The sequence below is a fragment of the Solea senegalensis genome, linkage group LG2 (assembly GCF_019176455.1).
Source record: "Solea senegalensis isolate Sse05_10M linkage group LG2, IFAPA_SoseM_1, whole genome shotgun sequence".
Taxonomy (NCBI): Eukaryota; Metazoa; Chordata; class Actinopteri; order Pleuronectiformes; family Soleidae; genus Solea; species Solea senegalensis.
Window position 1 is genome coordinate 7,438,298 of NC_058022.1, and position 24,198 is coordinate 7,462,495.

Here is a 24,198-nt window from a genome sequence, read left to right on the forward strand (position 1 = left end):
TGCTCTCTCTCTCTCTCTCTCTCTCTCTCTCTCTCTCTCTCTCCAGTATGGAGCCAGGAAAAGACCCAAAGCAATGATTGTTAAACGCCTGACCTAACTCTCTGAATATCTGGCAGAGAGAGATCGATTCAGCCTCCATCTGGAAGATTAATGACCACAGATTATTGCTGATAGCCCTTGTTTGTTTGTGGATACAATGAGCAGTAAATACCATGAAACTATTTCCCTGTCTTTTTCTATGAGTACCTCATCTGACCCGCCTGATTATTGTTTGGCAAACATCAGTGACACCACAGCACAGTCGTGAACACTGTGAATACTCTTTATTTTAAACATCAGCAGATTCACCAACATTAGATTTCAGATGAGGGAAACTGAGCCATTTATAAAATGTTGTTATCATCCATCGTGCATCTCTCTCTCCCTGTGTGTGTGTGTGTGTGTGTGTGTGTGTGTTTGATGAGACCAGATGGACTACGGACAACGCCAAAAGACATGTGCTCAGCGCCAAGAGCCGAGTTACACTCACAAACACACTTTCACAGCACAACACTCACCTCACCAGAGAAAGTCTACGCTCACACTTCCCCGTTCACTTACACTCGTAGTAAAGTTGCCGCGATATTTTATTTATTCCCCGTGAAATGAGTAAAACAAGCTCTTCTCGTTTGAACCTGTCTGTCGTGGACGACTCCCAAATCACACACCACGCACCACGGCGGATTTGAATGAAAGCATCTGCACAAACATGAATTCATGTCACAGCTTTGCCTCACTGTGCCTGCCAGGACTCTGACTGATTGTCCTTCATGTGTTGTGTGTGTGTGTCTGTGATGACAGGGATTCCGTGCAGTGGAATGTTGTGAAGACACTGTGACAGATCACACTTTGTTCTCATGGTAACACGATCTGTGTTCTGCAGCATGAACGTCACTGGTTAAGTTAATGAATGCATGTTGTCTCTTGTCTGCTTACAAACAGAGTCCAAACCACTGATGAGCCTCAGAGAGAGAGTTGAGAGGATGCCATCTACAGCAGCGTTCAGTCATTCAATTACAAGAATACCAACGGGGATCTGCACTAAAGGTGAGAAGATTTTTGAAGCTGGGTGTAGCTGCAAAAAAATAAAAGACTCACTATTTCAGTTCCTATCTGGCTCTTCCGACAGTCGTCACTGTCTTCCGATATCTGGCCCATTGATGCTGTAGTGTGAGTTGGGTTAACAAACACAATTTTAACGTCCTTGGACGTCCTGATATCAAATCCTAAGTGTTAAACCTGTTGGCGATTGGGGGCGTGGCCAGAATCCTGCAATAACCAATGAGATTGAGTTGACCGGGAAACGGATGTTGTCTAGAACTGGTTTTTTTTTTTTTACGTTTCTTAGCACAAAACATCACGCACACAAAACAGCTATTCACTGACGACAACGACAGTCCGCCTCCACGTCTGTTTTATATTCTGAAGTCACGTTGAAGTTGTGAAGTCACCCCAGATAATCGTTTCGTGTGTGGTCCTGGATCATGTAATCTGTGCTTTCTCAGGATTTAAAAGAAAAAGTCGTCGGTTATAGAGTTCGCATGCTGCTAGCACAGCCATCAAGGACACATAAGCATGTAGACTGGTGGAGCCGGGGAATCGAACCCAGAACCTTTAAGATAAAAGACAACTCACTTTATTACTTTCTTGTCTGCAGCAAAGTGGAGACATGTCAGTCAACATCTTAAGGGTCTGCTGGACCAGTATACAAAAGTCTGCAAACAGGTTTTGTTGTTAAAACGCTAAGATTAATTTCTTTCGACTCTGTTATTCTGGAAATATCTCCTATCACACGTCATTCCAATCGTGCCCCTGAAAAATGTTTTTGAATTAGAAGAGCCAGGTTAGTTCTACACGCCCACCACCAGTTTTGGAAAAAATCTTGAATTTGTGAATGACGTGAACTCATGATGCTCTCTCCTCCATCAGTAAAACACTGCAGCTAGAATAAGCAGCGCTCAAGTGAGAATGTGCAGTGTGCCAACCCGCTTCAAGAAAAAAGAAAAAGAGAAAGAAAAACTGCAGCCTGACGCCTGATGAAAAAGTGACGGGGTCCGTGTGTGCAGGATCAAAGACTTGTTTGATTAAACAATGAAATGAAGGGAAGGCGGATACGAGCTGCAGAAACAGGCCAGAAAACCTCTGCTAATTCCCCTTTTTTCATCCAGGCAAACCTTGACAGCCAAGGTTCTGCCAGGTTCTCTCCTCTGCGAGATGTCTCACTCTCTGCGCTCTGCGTGAGACATTTCTTTAGATCAACACACTTCTTCTGTTAGTTTGCATGTCAGAATACTGAAGTGGAAACACCAAAGTTGTACTAAATGGGAGCAAGTTTATCTCTGTGTGTGCATTCAGCACAAATATATGATGATTTAGGGAGAAAATGATGTGTTTAAATCACCTAGAAAACTCCAATAAAATCTATTTACATATGTAACATGGGACTTCTTGGCAGAAAATAGTATTTGTGCTTATTTTTGGACATGAATCCCCGTAATCTATTACACATAAATACAGACATCATTAAATCCTAGTTATTCTCTTTAATTTGCCTCATTTCTGCAGGAAATGTTTACATCACACTGTGGGACTTAAACGGGGGAGGATCAATACGTTTTTTTGAAGTTTGACTAATGCCATGAACACACACACACACACACACACACAGAGGAAGTTCAGTCACACCGACATCAGCCTCCAGAGTGGTATGAGACTAACCTTGGATATTTTTTTTTTTTTTATTGAACCAGACAAACACAGAATACTGTTTGAGGCGCACGGAGTGTAAACCCTCACTTTATTCCCATTTTACTGCAAATTAAAGTTTTGTAGCTTTTTCCGTCTGATTTTACGGGAAACATCTGGATCCTTCGCACCACTGGAGCAGTGGCCCCCGGGTGGTTCTGTGCTGCTCAGCTGTGAGGGCCCGGGATAATGAGCAGGTATCAAACAGGCTCCTATGGACAGACCTGGCCGAGGCAGGGCCGTCCTGCAGGATCTGAGACCACCAGAGAGTGCCAAAGAAAGTGAGGTGGTCTCTGGACTTTTTGTGCATCCTTGTCCTTGAGTTAGGATTTGGGTACTGTGACTCAAAATGTCTGTCATGTACCCGAAGTGGCACACGTTGTCATATTTACACTTGTACTCCAGAAGAAAGGAATCAGTACCCAGATAAAGGAGTCACCTTTCAAGTCATGAGCGTCTGTGATGTGTCTCTCACTCATCACTGTCAAAACAGCCACCAAAGTACAAGGAAGTAAAATAATAGAGTGTGTTTTTCCACATTTAGGAGTCCTGCCTCCTGCCTGGCAATTCATCTGTTGATTTTCTTGATTATTTACCTAGTTTTTTGGTCCATCACGTCAAAAATAGTGGAATATGTCGATCAGCTTTGTTTCACAAACTGAATATAATCAGTTTAGAGGAGCAAATAAACTGTGGAAAATAATCCCGTTATCCATATGTTCTCAAAATGTAAATGTTTGTTTGAATGTTGTTCAGTTTACTGTCACAGAGGAGCAAATCATCTAGTCTATGTTCACATTTAAGAAGCACTCCTCTGTTGTGTGTGTGAACACTGATAAATCATTGCGTCACCTTTCGCAGCACATACAGAGAGTCTGCCTTCATGCACTATATTTATACTCCTACATGTGTTCTGCATAATAATTCTATTTTTACTTTTACATGTTATAAAGCACGATACGACCTCTCTGTACGAGACTGTGCTGTCCAAAGGAAAACGTTTGACTGATTTATTGACGATCATCTGACATATTTTATTTTTCTGTAAAAAGAGGAAAAAGTGTGTCATGGACTCTGTGTCCATGTGAAAGTCACTTGTCATGCTTTGTTCGGTCAGAGCCACAGAGACCCAGAGTCACTCTGCCATCTCACAATGAGCTCCTTTCACTGTTTAGATTGCATCTAAGCAAAGTCTGGGGGAAACCGAGATGTAAACACTTTGAATGTTTGAGCAGTGAGTGGTGACATTCAAAGGGCTTTCTGCCTCACTCACTCGTCTATGGTCTGTTTGTTTAATGTCCTTTTATTTTTGAAGCTGCTGCTGCTGCTGCTGCTGCAGGTCTTATCTGCTCTGCTCTGCAGCTCCTGCTCGTTAAAAAGCCCAGAGGCCATTTGAAATGATGACTCGTTATTTAAGCGGACAAGCATTTTATAAGCCCCAGTTTGAAACTGGCTCGAGTTTCCTTCACTGTTAATGAAGCTGTGCTTTTATGGCCTTTTTATTTAAGTCGGCTTTTTCTTTCCATGACAAAGAGGAAAGGGAAGAGAAGGGGCAACTTGTTACACCCAAGCACTGGGATTAATATGCTGTTGGATTTTTATATGTATATGTATATATATGTTCTATTTTCATCTGTTTTATTTGGATGTTTAGCTGAAACTTTAATGAGGGGGTTCCATTGTTTTTTGTTAGTTTAATTTGCATTTTGCATTGGTTAAATGTATTTAATATGCATTATTTTTGTTTGTTTTATTATATATGTATATATATATATATATATATATATATATATGCATATGTGTGTTTTAAAATATGTTTAATTTGTACAATAGTTGTTGTTTGTCCTGTTGTTATATATAGGTTTATTGTCTTGTTTTTGTTTTGTGTTGTGTATATATTTATATATGATATTTGTTATATGTATATATAATTTGCATTTTGCAAACACAACAGTGTTTTCTCTCTATTCTAAGTTTAACACCCACAAAATTCCCTTTGGAACAAAAATCCAAGTTTTTGGTCACATCATAAATATTAATTGTAATAGTAATAATAATAACAGCAATAAAAATAATAATAATAGACCGACCATATTTTTTTTTCAAAAATATGTGTTTTAATAAATAAGCAAGAACAAAAAAAGACATTGTACATTGGACGGAGTTTTTGAAGACTTGCTAAAGAAAAGTCGGTGAAGTAAATCCATGCAGGAATGACTCTAAAGAATTGCATTGGTCCCTTTTACAAGCTACACTTACACAGACAGGTATGTACAATGTGGATTCAGTCATATATATATAATATATATATATTTATATATTTATACTTTAGGATTAAAGTCTTTTTGAAAAAAAACAAACGAAAAAAAAAACCAAAATAGATCTCCTTCTTTAAAGAAAAAAAAAAAGAAAACACTATGTAAGGATGGCTTTGCCTGAAATACACACCGTGGATCTTCTGCCCCCCCCTCTCTCTCCCGCTCGCTCGCTCGCTCCCTCTCTCTCTCACGTGCCACAGTCACCCTAAAAAATCATCCACACACACGCTCACACGCTCACGCTCCTTCACGCAGGACTTGGTAGTCGTGGGTTTCTCCGCCAAGCCTTTGAGGTCTATGGGTTCTTCATTTATTACCTTTGGTCTTCATACTTTGTAGAAGTAAACAGTCTGTGAGGGAAACACAGAGAAACACAGTGTGAATGAGTGGAATGGAAACACGCGTGACACACACACACACACATATGATTGTTTTACATCCACTGGCTCGCGTCGCAGCGTGGGAAGTCATTAATACATCAGTGATTATCCACTGAGCTGAGTGAAACCACATGGCAACACAGACGTGTTTGAGAGTGACCGTGTTTTTGTCTTTTTTTCTGTTGGGTTTGAAACACCTGAGAGAATCCACGACTAACATTTAAAACTGTCTTCTTTGTTTTTTCTCTTCCTTCCACAGAGCAACAACAAACCACGAGAGTTCACTGAGGTCACGATCTGTCACGTCTCCAGTGTGAGTGATTTTTTTTTTTTTACCAGTTTCATAAATAAGAATTAAACACTTACTGTTTATTTATTTATGTGTTTGTTTGTTTTAATCATTGTATTCAAGTAAAGATACACCTTCAAAAATCACTGACACACAAACACACTCCAGAGTCTTTTTAAAAATAAACAACAAAGTCTCGTTCGTTATGTAAACAACATGTCAGGCCCGTGAGAAATAAACAAACTCTGCCTCTGCTATTTTATCTATCTATCTATCTATTTATTTATGTGTTTATTTATTTATTCATTCATGTCTGTATGTATTTATTTTTAAATCTGAAACGACTGTTATTCAGTGAACAGCTTGTAATAAAAAAAAGGATAGCATCTCATATTTGTGTTTTTAAGTTTATCGTCTTTCTCTTTCCTATCTCTGTTTTCGTGAACGTTGAAGTTTGAGACAAAACACAACAACAGAAAATAAAATAAAAATAAAACCCACAGTTGTCAGTTTGTGCCACACAGACTCTTCTCGTCTGTACATCCACATGAAAAAAAAAAGCCTCTGAGCCGCCTGTTAATACGAGCCTCTGTTTTTATTGCCTTGCACTGGCTTGAACTTTCATATCCAGCCGAGCTGCCCATTCCTGCGGTGTCCACACAGGAAAGCGCTCTATTGTGGATGTAAATTATCCGTGGTGGCACGACACAGCTGCGTGTTGATGCGGCCTCTTTCTTTAACGCACCTCGTTTTAAAACGCTGTTGGAAGGTTGTAACTTTAAGAGTTTTCTTTTATTTACCAACATAAATACGCCCTTACATCTCCCGCGTTATTGGATCAATTTGGATAATTGATCAGGTGAAAAACAGGATCTGGATACAGAAGCTGAAGAGATGCTGAGGCCTTTTTTTTTTTTAAATATATATATATGTATATATATATACATATATATATATAAAAATGTTTTCTGTTTCTGAATGTGACAACAGTGAAGTATAAACATGAATGTAAACGACAGCCTGCACGTGGCTGAAACATCACTTCACAACAAGGCACTTTTTTTTACTGATACTTTACGCACAAAAGTGCACGAAACTGTGCGTAAAATCCACACAGTGCAGTTTGTAATCTGCATCTGTCTGTGCAACATCATGTTGTTTTTATTCATTTATATTTTGTATATATATATACATACATATACATATATATATATACATATGTATATATATATATATATATATATATACATATACATGTAGTCATTTTAATATTTCTCTAGTGACTGCCTTGTGTTGTTTACCCACTTTTCTTTTTGGTCCAAACCAACAATGAAACCAAAAACACGTCCTGCTCCAAACACACACTATCACTACTGTGGTACCCACCGCTTTGGCATTAGTCAGTGAAGGTCTCTTGGTGCTAGTGGGTCGCGGACATAGACCAAGCGCCCTCCATCCTCCACACAGAGAAGGCGTAACTGAGTCTTTCGTGCGCCACATAGCTGCAGCTGGACATCTTGCTGTCCATCTCGTCGCTCTGCAGCACCTGACAGAGAAAGTCTATGTATCTGGAGGCGAGCTTCAGCGTCTGTATCTTGCTCAGTTTGTCCGAGGGCAGCGTGGGGATGATTTTGCGCAAAGACGCGAAGGCCTCGTTCAGAGACTGAGTCCGCTGTCGCTCCCGGACGTTCGCGAGCACCCGCTGGTTCTGCAGCTCCTCGTACGACTGAGTGCTGCTCGGGCTCGGCTTCTTGCCGCGCTTGACCGGACCCGGGCTGCTGCCGCTGCTGCTGTCCTCGCTGGACTTTTTACTGTGCCTCCTCTTCCTCGCGAAGCGCTTCTGCTGCCTGTCCAGCTCCTCCTCGCTGGTCACCAGACTATCCACAGGGGACACCGGGGAGCTGGAGCCCTCTTCCATTTCTTTCTTGAAGAAATGCAGGGATAGAGAGGAAAAAACGTTGTCCACCTTCGAAGCCGTGGTTACAGGAATGTATAGATATCCTTAAAGATGAGGAGGGAATCTCTTGAAGGTGGCCCACACACTCTCTCGCGCGCGCGCTCGTTGCTGCTTTTCTTTCTGGAGCTTTGGCACGCTTCTCCTCTCCTGCAGGAAGTTTTTTCCCTTCAAACTTTTTTTGGAAACTTTATCCCAGTTTGAGATGCTAAATAGTTTTGAGGGTGGAAGGGGAGGGGTTTTGAGGGCGGAGGTGGGAGCCAGTGAGTGTGCGTCCTGCTCCGCTAATAAGCAGGAGGGAGCAGTCATGGTTTCATGTGTCTGGATTATGACCGAGACGAGGCGCGTATTTACAGTGAGAATCAACTAGAAAGAAAGTGTTTCCTCTCTTGTTAGCGCCATTAGACCATGATGTAGTGCCATGATGGACACGCACAGCGTTTGATGTGGGACAATGTTTATTTTCACTTGGATCAGAACATGTCAAATCAATATATAGAAGTAAACATCATATGTAGCCTATATATGTTAATGTGTATATTCGACATAAATTGGAGCAAAAATATGTTGAATCAAATCTTTAAAATACACATTTTTCTTTTGCTCACCAGTCAGCATTGATGGATCTTAATAGCACAAATATTTGTTTTTAAAATTGATTTCACACTTCTTTTTTTACAGTTTTAACAACACTATTACAGAGATTAAACCTATTTGTTTAATCTCTGTAACGAATCACATGACAGTTCAGTCTTTGCCAATAAACCCAGTTGAGTTGACTTCTGAATGAAATCCATTTGGTCTTTTAGAATCGAGTGTTGCTCTCTAAAGGCCTTTAATAATCCAGGTACAGTAAACACACACTCTCTGTCTCTGTCTGTCTCTCTCTGTGGACAGCCATTTACGCACACGTTGAACGGGCCGCCCGGACGAAATCTATCCACTTGATGTGTAATCGAATCAAGCCCCGTTCTCTGTCACAGCTCCTCTAATGTGGAAGTCAAACAGGAAGGAGGCTTAAACTAACCGAGGAGCTCTCTGGTTTCTGTGGATACCTCCAGCGGACGCGCTCTCCATGCGTTTTGTCAGTGGTCCACTTTCTTCATCTGTCATGTCATGTTTCCAGTCCGCGCACAGCGGCGCACAGGTGGCTCATATTATCGCGCCGAATTTATCCACTGCCAAAATGCAGCGTTTGTCCAAATCAGCTGAGTGACCCCTCGAGATGTCTGCGGCTCTATATTGTTGTAGGTGTTTTTGTGGCCAAAGGTGTGGCGTGTGTGTGTTCTTTAACTCCCATAAAAGCATTTAAATAGTCACTTTAGTTTTATTTAAATGAGACGAAAGAGATGGAGAAAAAAACTATGGAAAATCTAAAATCATAGCAGGAGAAGAATAATCTGAAAATGACACATGGTGTATTGATGCAGCCAGATTCACTCTGTAAGGCATAATAGTGCATGATGTTCCTGAACTTATCAAGGAAACAAGGCCTCAGTTGTTCCTGTGACTCTATCATTAATCAAATTGCGCTGAATAATTGCCTCTTATTAGGAAGCAATTTTGCTCATTTACACTGCAGAGCGGGCTCTAGTTCACCACGGAGCATGTTTGAAAATAATCAAACGTCAGCATCTCAAGCACAGTGAGGCCATGTTATGTGTGTTTAACACATCCGGGGAGACTGGTCACTGTAAATGAGCTGGAACTGCCTAAAAGCTGCACAACATGAGTGCTCTCCTGGTATTGGGACACATCCTGGTTTTCTCCCTTGGCCGATGGCGAACCCTGGTCTGCTTTGTGTTTTTGGCCGCCTCTGGTAATAGTGACTGTCATTCTACTTTCAACTCAGACCCTGGTGCGACTCAGCAGCCTGTACTGTAGGTCGGAGTGTGGCTACATTTCAAGCTCTTTATGAAGATGGTAATGTTTCACACATGGACGTATGAAAGCAAAGCAGGCAGGGCTGATATGTGCACGTGCAGAGCGCACACACACACACACACACACACACACACACAGACACATTCTGCACACTTTGCCTGATTATGCCCTCTGACCTTCCCTCTTCTCCTTGGCTCAGCTGCAGGAGGCCAACACACACACACACACGCCCAGGGGAGACTCGCAGAGGAACAGAGACTGATCCTGCACAGCGTCTGTGAGGTAAGATTCACTTGTACACACTTCACAAGAAGAAGAAGGAGGGGGGGAAAAAAGAGTGAGAGGGGCCCCCCTATATCCAGCACTTTTCCACCCACTGTATGTGCTGTGGGCGATGATAATCAGGCTTGCAAGCAATGAATGATGAGTATGACTGATCGACCCCATCCCCATCCTCGACCCCATCATTTTCCACTGCAAATTATGGTTTGGAAAAACGTTGATATACTTTTGCTTAATAATCACTTTTCTCATTAAATTATGTTTAAGATATAAGATTGTGTAACTTTTAACTATGTACAAATACCCAAACACACTGGAAATGATCCTTTTTTTTTTTTTTCTAAAGACAGACAAGGTAACGGCCGCACTGCGCTGGTAAACTGAGACAGCTGCAAACAGGTTGACGTATGATTGAAAACACAAAGAGGAAAAGTTTCAGAAGTGAATTCTCCTGCTCAAAAAAAACAACAACAACAAAAAAACACACTTTGGAAGGTTAAATCCTTCTTGACCCTGAACTGCAGCTGCATACAGGTCTGATAGTATTGCCTGACAATTACAGTGAAAATTCAGCATACAAATAACGTGATGTTGTTTCTGTTCACAAAGACCAAACAGAGGTGCAATAATAATATTAACATTTAAAAAAAGAAAGAAAGAAAAAAGAGTTACATACAGCAGCTTTAAGGAGTCTGAAAAACAAGGGCCTTTCTAGGTGCTAGGTGAAGGGCATCCCTGAGAAAGGTACTCAATCCCCATTGCTCTTTGTTAATTGACCCCAGCCACAGGGGGGCCACATTTAGTGTACATGTGCCGGTCTCAAGCCTGGATAAACTGGAGGGTTGCTTCAGAAAGGACGTCCGGCGTAAAAATCTCTGCCAAATCGAATGTGCGGATCATCCGCTGTGGCGACCTCTAGAGAGGGAGCAGCTGAAAGCCAAAAAAAGTTAGAAAATTTCATTGAGGAAGATGATATCACTAAGTCTGGTTGTTCATGTTTATCTCACCCAACACTCATTACAGTTGAGAGGAAAATTAGTCACTGAGGCTCCTGCATGAACTCAAGAGAGGTGACATGGAAGAAAAAGAAGAAGAAGAAGAAGTGAGTGGGTGTGTGGTGTATGACCTGCCTCTCACATCAAAGATGAGCTCAGGCCATAATTCAGCAGAGCAGGATGACGTACTTCTGTCTTGTCGGACACCTCAAAAACCAGCTGCACATGCGGGTGGAGGGCACGGCCTTAATAAGCCCAGATCCTCTCCCCCGCTGTCCCGTCACACCACTGAGAACACACCCCCGCCGCCTCACGCACGGCCTTCACCGTCGGCGTCGTAAATAGAAAACGACATGACGTGAGACGAGCAGCGAGACTGAGAGGTGTTGAGAGAGAAAAAACAGAAAGAAGAATGGGAGGAATATGGAGGAAAAGGGAGAAACGGCAGCCAAACGTAGATATGGATGCGCGATGATTCACAGGACGCTTTGATCTGACGCAGAGGGTTACGGACGTGTGAGGGGAGTTATGGGAGGGATGATTTGTTGGAGGCAGTGATGAGTGGAGTGGAATTTTACTGTCCATGTGTCTGCCAGGATCAGTTTTTGACTTCCACCCCCAAAAAAAAACACTTGTGAGGCTCACCCCAAATGATCTTGGCAAAGGGATCTAAAGCAAGTGGCCTGCATGTGCATGTCTGCATGTGTATGGTGTTTTTAGCACATGTACACTGTTTACATTATCACCTGATTATTGTGTGAATCCACAAGTGGCTTGTGTGCGTGTGTGCATGTGTGCATGTGTGCATGTGTGTGTGTGTGTGTGTCAGTGTCAGAAAGTGATTCAAGATGAAGCAGAGATGTTCAGCTGAGAAAAAGGCCCAGCTGGTTCTCATTGTGCAGAATACAGTTTCTATTACCAGCGGTGCAATCACTTTTAAGGCTACTTGTAGCCGCACCGTTTCCATTATAGAGCGACCATTTACATTTCTGCACCTGCGTTCTAACCAGCACTGCAAATGAAGTGGGGAACACAAACCTGATGACAAGTAATGCAAAAAAAAAACAAAAAAAAAACGTTTTTTAACCCTTTAACACCCTCAAAATGTCCGACTGTAGAATCTAACTCAGTGCTTTTGCCCATTTTTCCAGAATAACTTCCAATATTTGGCAGTTATTTACAATGCACTGCATGTTATTTTAAAATTTAAAATGAAGAAAAACACAGCAGTTGTACATGAACAACAGATTTTGCATATTTAATTTGAGATTTGAACATTATGAAACATATTTACAATAAGATTTTTGGAGTCTTTGTCGTCTCTCAATGTGCAGAAACAGGCCAAAAAATGGAAATTATGTACAGGTGTTCTTCCCACGCTCTCCTGTCTGGTGACAAAGACGCTGATTCTCGGACTTCCTGAAACAGTGCGAGTGAAATGTATTTATTATCGTAATATCCACACGTTGGCTTTGACGTGCAACTTCTCAGCTTGTAGAAACGTTTGGGATTTTTCTGATAGCACAAACCGTTGCATAAGCTTGGTGTTAAAGGGTTAAAGTAAAGATATCTAGATTTTCCCAGTGTCCCAGTACATGCTGTAGTTACATATTTCTAAGCTTTACACCATGCCTAGAGGTAGAGTTGTACCTAGTGGAAAAGAATGGTTCATTTAAATGTTCTTTTTTACTCAGAAGTGGGATCAAAAAGATGTTGTTTTTTTATTCTGTGTCTCTTCTTTTCCAGTAAGTTGTGAAAATGTGACTCACAGGTCAGGTCTTATTAGATAGTTGGATGTCAGACTCCGTGGCAGGCTGCACTTAATGCAAGATATACAGTGTGTATGAAAAACACGACATGTCTCCGTAATAAAAAGATTGCATCACTTCAAAAACGAACTGCACGATTCAGAATTTATTGAGGATTGTCTTCTCTCTGGCTAAAAATAGATGTTTTTCAAGTTCTTCATTTCTTCAAACATCGGAGCGTCCCACTGGACGGAGCTTGCGGGGCCTTCCATTCATAGTCAGCGCTTCTAATGTAGCAGAGGGTGAAACAACAGGCCGTATCGGTGAGACATATTGGCCTATAAAACTATACGCGGCCACATTCACATGGAGTTGTTCCTCAGCAACTCTCACTAATGCCTTCAGCCCCGTTCATTCACAGATCCAAACCTCTGCAGTGTGCCGCCCCGGGGCCGATGACAAGGTGTTTCTGAAATCGCATTAGGGGCCCTTTCATAAAGGATTCATTGGGGAGTGTGTAACAGCTTGAAGCATTTAGGCTTTGTTTAATACGATGCAGACTCAATGCTGCATGCACGAGCGATGCTTTGTCTCCTGTGTGGCGGGGGGGGCCCTAGATGCCAGAGACCCCCACTGACAGAGTTACCTTTGATATTTGGAGGTGAAGGGGAGACATAGGGCAGAATAACCGCTCTCCTACACACACACATGCTACCACCACCACAACCGCCACCTGTATGCTCTGTACCTGACTCCTCGGTGCTGCCCTGTAGAGTTATGGCTGCCCAATAAACAAGCCACACTTTGAAGTGCATCTCTCCAAGGCATTACGTTCTCCTAGGAGACGTGTGTGGAGAAAAGACATCATGATGTACAGCAGCTCTGTGTCCATTGTTCATGCTGTATGTGTTAGGTAAGGTGCCGGAGCTCTAACATGCCCCGGAAAAATGAGGCGTTAAAATATAAACGTAAATTAAAACTGTAGTCCGTAACTTTTAAATACAAATAAATGCCCATATATCAGGGGTGTGAAACTCATTTTAGTTCAGGGGCCACATACAGCGCAATTTTTAACAACTTATAAACAACAATGACTCCAAATGTTTTCCTTTTCTTTACATTGAATGAATTTTTGACAGCAACAACCAGAAATATCTTGAGAAAAATAAGTTTACCATTTTTACACATGTGCATTACACCTTACAGATCTAGAAAAGGAACAAAACATTTAGTCACAGGTATCTGGAACAGAAAAATGTAGTCCTTCAGTGGAAAAGTGGAATTTTAACAAATCTGGTGGGCCAGTCCTGGCCCGTGGGCCGTATGTTTGATACCCCTGGTGTAGATTAAAGCAGCATTGACTGTGTAATTTACCGTTACACACAAAAACGCCCACCACATACAAAAACTATAAGAGAAACTAACACTAAAAGTAATGTTTACAAAGAAAAAACAACATCAACAAAAACAAGTTACACACTGTGGCCTTAAGTCTTAATCACAGAGTCTTACATGAGTTCCACTGACACTTTTGTAAAATATCAGTAACTCACACCACCGACACCCTGTGATCAGTGACTGACCCGGCGCACCACCTGTGCTACATACATGCTTATGTACACAGAGAGGGATTAGCTGTGGAGGCTGCAGGTCAGCGCGCTGTTTATCACAGCTCTCAGCGCAAAGTAACAAACCTTGAATTCAAACCCACGCTCAACTCAGATGCACTTCACCGACTCGACAGTTACACAAAACAGTGCTGCCACGGCAATTATGCCGGCTATAACACAATTATATTCATTATGCAGGTACTACTTCCAGAATCTGAACTTTAACCAGGCCAAAGGGAAGGTGGAAGACGAGAGGGGAGGGGAGGGGAGTAGGGGGGAGGATGGGGTCGTTTTTTGATAGGGTCAGAGTAAATTTGCCAAACAAATGACAGAGGGGGCCGTGCACGCCGGTGCCGATGGGGCCGCCTACTGCACAAATAACGCCGCGTAATTAGTGCTGCACTTGTGACCCTGGTGGCAAGGTTAACATGATGGTCGGCTCGGCTTCACAGTGCGATGTGTAAGCCAGGTGGCCCTGGCTGTAGACGGAGGGGACAGGGGTGGGGGTACAAGGAGGTTAGGCTGAGCTCGGGCAGGTCGGGGGGGAGGCAGCACAGCAAGACTGGGCAAACAGTGGTTGTTGTTTGTTCTGCTGATTGGGCCACGACACGCAGGGGGGGAAGCTCAGTGGATGTCAACACGGAGGCGGCGTTTACAGTCCACTGTCACTGTCTCACTGTCACCTGTGTCACCAATGACACCCTCACTCAGCGCTGCTTCAGGCACAACTCTTGTTTTACAGTGAAGATGCAGGACAGTAAATCTACTCTGTGTGGCTTCAACTCATGGTTAAATAACAGAGTTCACCTCACAGTCCTCTCACCTCTCATCTGCACAGTCAAGACATTCATATGACAGTGCAAAAACTGAACTATTATGTTCGTCTGACTAAAACTGGACCTTTAAAATACATATAAACATGTTAGTCTGACTGAAATGATACTAAATTGAATTTTGCAAAGTCAGACTAACTGACCCAGGTCATGCAATTGGTCATGCATTTGGGATACTATTGTACTTGTAATTTCTTTACATGTTGATTTGTGTGCTTTTTTAAAAATAATAGATAGAATGGAAAGATATTAATCTTTCCATTATTATGCCATCAAATTATTATAGGTGTTTGACATAAAACCACTTAATACTAACAAGAAGAATGTCCAGTATATTGCCCCCTTGTGGAGTGGAGGTGTAGTCAGTGAATGGCAAAATGCAAAAAGCTTAATGAACTGAATATTTTAAAGTTCATGGATGGTAGGAGGACTCAGAATGTTGCTCCATATGCTAACAACTAGCCACCATGTAAAGTTGTTTTTAAAAATGCTAAAGCTGCATTCACACCGGAACTATTCACACTGAGATTTTCAATAGATAGAAAGTCAATGCGCAAACTTTTAATCGCCCCAATGCTCAAGTTGCAAATGTTCGTTGGCGTTGACGCTATGACCAACCATTGTTGAGATTCTCCAGATGACGTCACGTACTTCAAAAAAGTTGATGTTGCACAAAAATTCAATGATTCCCAAGGCACGAATGACGCAGCACGTAAATTCCCGTTCGGTCTGAACACAGCCTAATACTGACAAACTGAAAAGGGGACATAGTGCCACCTAGTGGAGGCAAACACTCTCCATTCATTAAATGAATTTCCCATTAGTGCTTGTATAATGGTACAAGAACTTTGTCTTCTCAAACGTCTTAGTGCTTGTAAATGTACTGACTGTTCATTTCTCTCTTTGCAGCTTCTCTGGCCACCGTCAGAGTCATGGTTTTAATTTGAGGTGAAAAATATTGAATGTGCTCATGTGAGAAGGTCTCAAACGCGTGGCCCTGCCTCGGGGCGCAGACCCCCGGGACACATTCTGAAGACGACACCACATTTTTCTTTCACACTCTTGGATCTGAGTTATTAGCTCGGGGGCTGAAAGCGTGCTGATGTGAAAAGGAGCCGTGATGAGAAAAACAGGTGAGCTATTTAACTGCACTTTCACAGCCATTAAAGTGCCAACACACTGGGTCACCATGGCGATGAGTGCAAAGGCTTCTGGGGGAGTCAGCATTTGTGTGAGAGCTGCGTGTTTGTTGTCAAATTTTAAACCTTTAAAAAAAAAAGAAAAAAAGATTCTTTATTTCTTTAAATAAATGCAAAACAACATGTTTTTAGATGTCACATATTGGTAAGGAAGAAGATTTAATACCCTAACTGAAATATGTCACACCAGGTGCATAAATACATGTTATTACCACTTTAAGCAGTCATGGTGCTATTTCTGCTGTGACACTTATGTAAGAAATATGTGAAAGTTAGAAGTGTATTACATGTATTCCTTTAAAATAATAACATGCCATATGTTTGTACACACTTTTTTTTATTTTATAATTTATTTTATTGTACTGATTACGTTTAATATTTATCATTTGACTGCTGTTATTGTGTGTAATGTAGATTTGAATGTGTTATGTGTGTCTGATCATGTGTTATTATGCTGTTCATGTAAAAGCCCAACAAGGGACAACATTTTCCAACTAGCAATAGCTATAAACTCTATGTACGGCACATCAGTTGCATTATTTGTATTGGAACTATGTTAACTGTATTAATTTAAATACTATTCTATTCTATTCTGCACATAGAAGAGTTGGTTTGTGTACAGATGTATTTCTCTCCGTGTCGCACTGCAGAGTTGTGTGCTGTACCATGTGTTATAAGTACTTTAATCCAAGAGTGAGCGCAGTAAGAGTTGTGTAACTGTTGTGTTTTATATTAACAGCAGAGGATGCAACAATCGTATTTAATGTGGCTCAAACCCCCGGCTGCAGAGAAATGTCTTTTTTTTTGTAGCACATTGTGGTTTTAACATTTAACCACAGGGGTTATGTGGAATTTACTTTATATCTAACAAAAATTGGCGTGTTCAAAATGCAACCCTTTTTTGAGACGGCTGTTTCAGATTTCTTTTTGCCCAGACTCGTCCATTGTTTCAACAGGATGTGATACACTAATTATATTTACAAGTGCGGGCCCAGACTACAGAGTTACACTAACACGATAAACACACCTGCTGACTGATGAACAGAACAGCCTCGCAGTGTTTGTCAGTGCACTTCTGCCGGATGTTAAATCAATAAACTACCTCAGCCTGATGTTGTCCACAGACTGGTGGAGTCTTACTCATTCTGGACTCAGTGGAATTGTATCTCATCAGAATGGTATTTAAGTGTTTTGATGGGCTGGGATCATAAATGTGCATAAACATAATTATGTAGTATAAATGTATGATTCAGAGGACTGGCATCGAGAGCGGAACAAAGTTTTTCTTTCTTTTTTTTAAACATATACTTTTATATCTAACAAAAGAGGCACTGTTGTCTAATGGACATGTATTATCGCCAAAATAAAGATAGTGTGGCGCAATTGTACCAGTGCTCAGGTTATTTATGTAAAAAAACAAACAAAAAAACGATTACTTCTGATTATCTGATCTATTCCTTTACATCACACTTGTTATGTCATTTGTTTTATTCCAGATTCCAGAAACCACACATTATTCTTCATTTATTGACGAGTCTGTGTTGAATTGGAACATTGGCAAGTTTTATCAATTAAGATAATTAAGGTTTTTAGAGCAGAGATGCCAGAGGGCCATGGAAACAGTATGTATCTTCAAGTCAAGCTCACTTTTGTTCTAAAAGCACAATGTCTTAAGTTTAATCTGCGTGAGATTTGTCCTGGTGTTACATTCGAATGTCCTAGGAGAACAAAATACCATAAATTGCCTTGTACCTTATATTATACCTTTACTATGTAATCTTCAGAGGAGTTGGTTTATCAGAAAATAAAAGTGAGGCAAGAAAAAACAAGTGGAGTGGTGATAATGCCCTTTTCTCTCTCACTCTCTCACAGGCTGATGTCCATCATGAAGCTGACCTCAGCTGAGGCCAGAGATACGAGCAGAACGACGCTCCTCATCGTACTGAGCATTTACTTCACTTCAGCAGCTACCTGTAAGTGCAGCATCCATCTCCCTACAAATTTGTCCAAACAATTGTAATTGCAGTGTCCCCCATTGTCCCATAATGAACTGCACTTATTGCTTTTGTTCAAAACAGAGTGATGATCTGGTTCCAAGTCTTTTGGTTGATAGAATTTATCCACAAAAAAAACATTTCACTCACGATATCATCCAAGACTCTGGATATTTCCTCTTCTGTCGTCTTGCTCAGTACTTTATCACTAATTAGTTCATAGACCCAAAGTTGTCCCTGCTCCTCACTTTGAGAACCACTGCTTTAGAGCAAAATGAATGAAAATCAGCCAGCCAATACCACTAGGTAATGACACAGAGGTCAGAGAGCTTCAAAGGTCACTTGTCATTGGGTGAGCATTAAAATAACTTAATTGATTTTAATCAATTTCATTTATTCATTAATTCATTGTCTACAGCTTTATCCTCCACATGAGGGTCACGGGGGTCGCTGGTGCCAATCCCAGCTGACCTAGGGTGAAAGGTGGTATCCCACCCTGGACACATCCCCGGCACGTCACAGGACCACACAGAGACAAACAAACATTCACTCTCACTGTCAATTTAGAGTCAAATTAACCTCTGCATGTTTTTCGACTGTGGGAGGAAACTTTAATTTCATTTGATGATTTAATTTCATTTAATTTAGTTTAATTTAATTTAAAATATGTTTTTTTTATGAAATCTTGCTCCTCGACACAGCCACACAAACCTTTTCTCACTCAAACCAGAGTCTGTGTTGTAGGTTTAACATTAAACTGCAACACCTGAATTTCTCCTAATAATAATTCAAAAAGTGATTTCAGTGTTTTTGTTTTTGTGATTCTAAGTAACATGGGATTCCATGTGTTTTTAATCTTGTTTAAAAGTTATTGATAATTGATGGTTTGACATGTTCCAGTAGTGGAGGCCTGCAACTAATGATTATTTTCAAAATCATTAATCTGTTGGATTAATCGATAAATTGTTTGGTCCATAATTTGTTTTAAAAATATTGAATATTGAAACATTCTCAAATGTCCAAAATAATTCAGTTTAAATGATTTTCTTCTTGTTTTCACACTCAAAAATGAAAAATGTTGCCTCACTTGTTCAAAAGTGTGCTTGAAAATGCTAAAAATGTACTGACTATCAGGGATGGCACAAAGGGGCTTAAATCAAAAGAAGGATCTAGTTTGTACTATTTAAACCACAAGGGTACAGACACATATTCCATTTAAAATATAAAAAAAAACATTACCACTGCACATTTTGTGTGTTTTTGTAATTTTAGTACACATATAAGGTTTTTATTCAGGCAAATAAATGGTCAAAATGTTCATTTTCGTCACTTTAAAACAACAAACCTGAATCACACCTTTTCATTGACTACATTTCAGTACCGTATTATTGTTTGAGTGCATGTCTTTGAGACAATGCTCACATTTATGGAGCTTGTTTTATTTATTTGAAAAAAAGACTCAAAGTAATTTAAGATTAACTTAGTAATTGAGCAATAATTGCAGTTCCTTTATGAGTCCATCCATCACAATACATTCATACATATTCGTACAGAAGCTTTTAAACGTACAGAAAGTCACCATAAACATTCAAGTCATCGCACAGTAGATAATCCCAGCAGCGCGTGTACACATTTTAACCATAAATAATCAACAATTATAAATAAATAAATAATAATAGAGGTTCCACATGAGAAAAACAAACAAACAGAAACACAATTAACCGTATTGCCATCATTGGAAGCAGCACCTGACATGCTAAAACACATTACACCAATCTGCTTCTCGCGCCCGCCGTCGTCGTCGTCATCTCATTTACATGAGTAAAGCTCTTTTTAACACATCGACTCGCAGCCTAATGAGCCGCAGTCCAGAAAGCACTTGAGGGCCACATGCAGAAGTATGAGCCCCGAGTACACCTCCATTCAGTCTCATGCCACTGTGTCCCCCTCTCGCCATCACTCTGTGACAAGTGCCGGCCGTCTTTACCTCCTCAGCCACAGAAACAATGGCTCTCAATTACAGTCAACAATGAATTAGAATATTAAAAGCCACGCGGGATGAAGAAGTGGTTGAGGTTGGAGAAAGCCTGAGGTGTGTGACCCGGTGAGAAGTCCGCAGATGTCGATCGGCGGCGGGCCCCATCCTGCTGGCTGCCAGCCTATCTTTGACATGTAGAGAGGGAAGAGAGAAGAGAAGAGGCAGGAACAAACGTGAACCACCTCCACGCCGTCATCTCCACAGTCGAGGCGCCCCCCATGTTCTTCACTTAATCCCATTTAATCCAAGAGAGGCGGGCTGTCAGATCTGAGAAAAGGGGAGCAGGGCGAAACAAAAGCAGGAGAAACACATAAGGTTTAATACATTTTAAAGACTTTTTAACAAGTCCTACGTCTGGCCCTGAAGAATGGAGGGGACAACACTTATTCCTGAAAAGCCCCATAAAGATGATTCAGAGAAGATTCCCACAGAAATAATAAACTCAGATGAGGGAAACACACCTGGGGATAAAAGTCTGCTTAAAGTGACAATTCATTGTTTGTTCTTCACTGAAAAGAATTACATGTAATTAACAATTAAAAGAACTTGATGGAAGTATAACTTAAAAAGATTAAACCGATTCAGTTGGAAATATCTAGGACTTGATCTTGATTTGATTATTCATTTTGGTGATATGGCTTTAAGGATTTAAAAACAAAATGTTGACCTTGCAAGCTAGAGATTGACTTCCACAGACACTGTGGAAGTGTGCTTTCTGAGTACTTCTCTATAGTTTTACGGCGCTTTTGTGGTGTAAAATGTAAAATTTGTGATAAGAATGCTGATAAATCCTGTTTTCTCCAGCTTTAAAAACATAGCTGTTTTTGGTGAGTTTATGGCCAGTGTTTCATTCCGGGTCATGCTGAAGTGTATTTAATGAGGAGTAAAGTAAAGCTCAGCAGCATACAGAGTTTACTAGAGGGGCCCAACATATAAGCAAAGGCTGCTTAGGGGCCCCGTGGCCACAGATGGGCCCCTAAGAGCACTTGACATGCCTTACGAGACAGTATTTTTTTATTAAACAGTTGATGTTGTTAGTGTTAAGTATTCAAAGATGCAATTTATTTATTTTATTATGGTGTCAGTTACGAGTCAATCAATTCCTGTTGACCACTGACTTCATAAAGTGTGTATATAAGTATTGGGGGTGGACATTAAATCAAATTGTGCTTATATAGGGCCTCAAAAAGGCTTAGACCGGCTCTGCAATTTACAATGTACTACAAATAACAAGCAGCTTCTACAATATTCAACATTATCCATACATACATAATTTGATTAAATTATTTTACAAAAAAAACCCAGTAGCCTATGAGTTACACCACTGTTAAGATCACAACTAGTCAATTATTAATCGATTATTAAATGTTGGTAAATGTGCACATTCGAATTGATTGGAGTTGGATTATTGTTTGTTCTCATCTGCAGCTCAAACATGAGAGTGATCATCTCACCACTTGTGTTCCAGATGGCGTTGGTCTGGTTCTTGTAGCCGTTCTTCATGCACTCGTCCACATAGGACTTGGGGTCGCAGCCTGACATGAGGATCTCCCTCAGCAGAGCGATGTAGGCGATGGCCAGTCTCAACGTGTCGATCTTTGACAGCCGCTTCTCGTATGGAAACGTCGGCACGTGGCAGCGCAGCTCCTCGAAGGCGGAATTGATGCTCAGCATCCTCTTCCTCTCCCGGATGTTGGCGGCGTGCCGCTGCACCTTGTAGGGCTGATGGGAGACGATCCTGCGCGCCCTGTGCTTGGTCACGTCCAGGGATTCGTCCACGCAGGGGCTCTCCCCCTCGGCGTAGATGACGCTCGCGCCTGGAGACTGCACGTCGAGGTCGGTGAAGGTCAGCTGCGCGTCCGGGAACATGGACTGGCAGCCGAAAGAGGACCAGGGCGACAGCTGACCTGTGGCTGCCGTGCAGTCCGACAGGAAGGTGTCCAGCTGGCTCTGAAACTGAAAGTTCTGGTCCATCTGTCCCCAAAATGCAAAATCCGTGCTGCCATCGTGGTCGAAGTCAAACAGTATGTCCTCCATATTCACTTAATAATTAAACAAACAAACAAATAAATAAATAAATAAATAAATAAATAAAGTGCACAGGCGTAACAGACAGAGTCTGTGGAGACAGAGACGGACACAGCGCCTGTAACCAGTGGGCTATCTGCACGCGCCCGGATTTCTTCTCGTGTGACAGTCTCGTGGACACATCTCGTGGATTAAATACTTCCAGGGCCTCCGTGTTTCTCAGCGGGTCGCAGTGGCCAATTCTAAAGGCTGAATGGGGGCCCTTGAGAAACACTTTACCCCTCCTTGTGGATCGCTCTTTGCTTTAAAAACAAATTACAAAGGAATCAGTTGATCTCCTATAACGACAAAAAGCGAGGGGGGTGGGTGGGGGGGCGAACACGTGTCCAATTATAAACTCCCCTTTCCAAGTAGTCCCGCTAATATTGACAAAACCACTCACTATTTAGCAGCCATTGGAGGCGCTTGTGCCTATAGCATTGTGGCGCAGCAGGCCGTGCCAACCCGGCCCTCTGAAGAATGGGACTATTTTATCTATTAAAGCTCAGCTGACAACAAACACTGCTGCCAGAAACACATGAGCTCTTTTTGTGTGTGTCACTGCAAAAAAACTAACAAACGAGGTTTTAATGGAAAACAAGCTCTACACGCTCGTGCGCTTTGTGCTTCCTGTTTATTCTGGTGTAGACATATTTTACGCACTCAACTCCAAACAGACCTACACGATGCAAAATATTCCTGCGGCATCGCCACAGCTCGTCCCACATAATTTGAGTCTAGTGGCCACATTAATACACTCCCAATTTGCAAATGATATGACTGGATAAATGGCAAAGCGTGTGGCGAGGACGCGCTGTAATTACGCGCGGGTTAATCAAACAACCCAGAGGAGTCCTTTCTTCGAGGTTGGATGGAGGGCAGCCCGGGATGGACTTTAATTCAGGAAGGCTGTATATATTTGCGAACACGTGGTTCTGATTTGTCAAAGTCCTCCACGATGCAAATTTAAAGAGGATCTGTGTGTTGCAGTAAACACTGCAGGCGCGAATGGGGGGGCAGCAGCAGCTGATTTAACCAAAAATCACCCCGACGATCAACAATGAGACAGGTGAAGCTTGTCTCTGTCAGTAAACATTTCACAGCTCCACACATGCGCCACAGAGATGAGTTTTAATTACATTTAAAGAAGATCCAAATTAAGATATGTGCTGCTGTCACAGAATAATGAAAATCATCATGTTTGACCTGTAAATCAGATGTATATTCCTCTAACGCACCTGCGCTACAGTCCCAGGTCCTGCTGCTTTAACGGAGGTGTCCCAAGTTTAATTCGAAAATAATTAAATCCTCTTAAATCGTTACAGATGTGATGAGATTTGCGAACATGACGCACATGACGAGCTGTTTGTTTTCTCTGCAGGAACAAAAGAAAGAAAGGCCGCAGTGCTGTCGGCATTCTTCTTCACTGAGCCTGATTTCCCTGATGGGACTTCAGTTTGCGTGAGGGAACACAGTGCACTTACTTGCCTTTATTTTCCACCGGATCTTAACAGTTCCAGTGTTGAAGCGCTGACACACGTCGAATAAAGGACAACGTCCTGATCCTCTTTGTTAGTCACCATCTCATCTTTATCCATCTTTATCCATCTCGTCCGTGCGTAAAGAGCGCACGGACCAAAAAACTAATTATTTCGATTAACGCCACATCAAGTTCACTTCCTATAGGTGTCAGAGGCTTAATGTGCAAATAAAGGGAGTCGTTTTTTCTCTATTTAAAATTGTACTTTTTGATATTGTGATCAAAATCAGATTTCAAGGCCCAGTGTGTAAGATTTAGGTCAAATGATTTCCATTTGGCAAAG

At 41.5% G+C, this 24,198-nt stretch overlaps 2 protein-coding genes and 1 long non-coding RNA gene across 4 annotated transcripts; 1 reads left to right on the top strand and 2 right to left on the bottom strand.

The window, feature by feature from the left end:
- The first annotated feature begins 412 nt into the window (after positions 1 to 412).
- LOC122786589 lies at positions 413 to 21,836 on the top strand. 2 transcript variants are annotated; one of them, XR_006362463.1, is made up of 6 exons: positions 413 to 1,086; positions 5,742 to 5,795; positions 9,809 to 9,891; positions 15,987 to 16,210; positions 18,149 to 18,249; positions 21,777 to 21,836. It is a non-coding gene; the product is annotated as an uncharacterized LOC122786589 (long non-coding RNA). The 2 variants fall into 2 exon arrangements; XR_006362462.1 differs by lacking the exon at positions 413 to 1,086 and having other exon boundaries at positions 5,446 to 5,795.
- Positions 5,389 to 7,890, bottom strand: twist2 (twist-related protein 2). The gene is made up of 2 exons (XM_044052985.1): positions 7,158 to 7,890; positions 5,389 to 5,452 (listed from the first exon to the last, which is right to left on the bottom strand). Exon 1 carries the CDS (start codon positions 7,687 to 7,689, stop codon positions 7,192 to 7,194), a length of 498 nt encoding a protein of 165 aa, XP_043908920.1. The 5' UTR covers positions 7,690 to 7,890; the 3' UTR covers positions 5,389 to 5,452; positions 7,158 to 7,191.
- LOC122786573 (pancreas transcription factor 1 subunit alpha) lies at positions 19,579 to 22,458 on the bottom strand. The gene is made up of 2 exons (XM_044052973.1): positions 21,763 to 22,458; positions 19,579 to 20,575 (listed from the first exon to the last, which is right to left on the bottom strand). Exons 1-2 carry the CDS (start codon positions 22,343 to 22,345, stop codon positions 20,538 to 20,540), a joined length of 621 nt encoding a protein of 206 aa, XP_043908908.1. The 5' UTR covers positions 22,346 to 22,458; the 3' UTR covers positions 19,579 to 20,537.
- Between the last annotated feature and the right edge of the window lie 1,740 nt (positions 22,459 to 24,198).

Bases quoted from the DNA above. Each gene is read 5' to 3' on its own strand.
- twist2 (XM_044052985.1), bottom strand. From the start codon at position 7,689: ATGGAAGAGGGCTCCAGCTCCCCGGTGTCCCCTGTGGATAGTCTGGTG.
- LOC122786573 (XM_044052973.1), bottom strand. From the start codon at position 22,345: ATGGAGGACATACTGTTTGACTTCGACCACGATGGCAGCACGGATTTT. The intron at 20,576-21,762 runs GTGAGATGATCA...CCCTTTTCTCAG, and splicing joins CGCCATCTGGAACACAAGTG to ATCTGACAGCCCGCCTCTCT.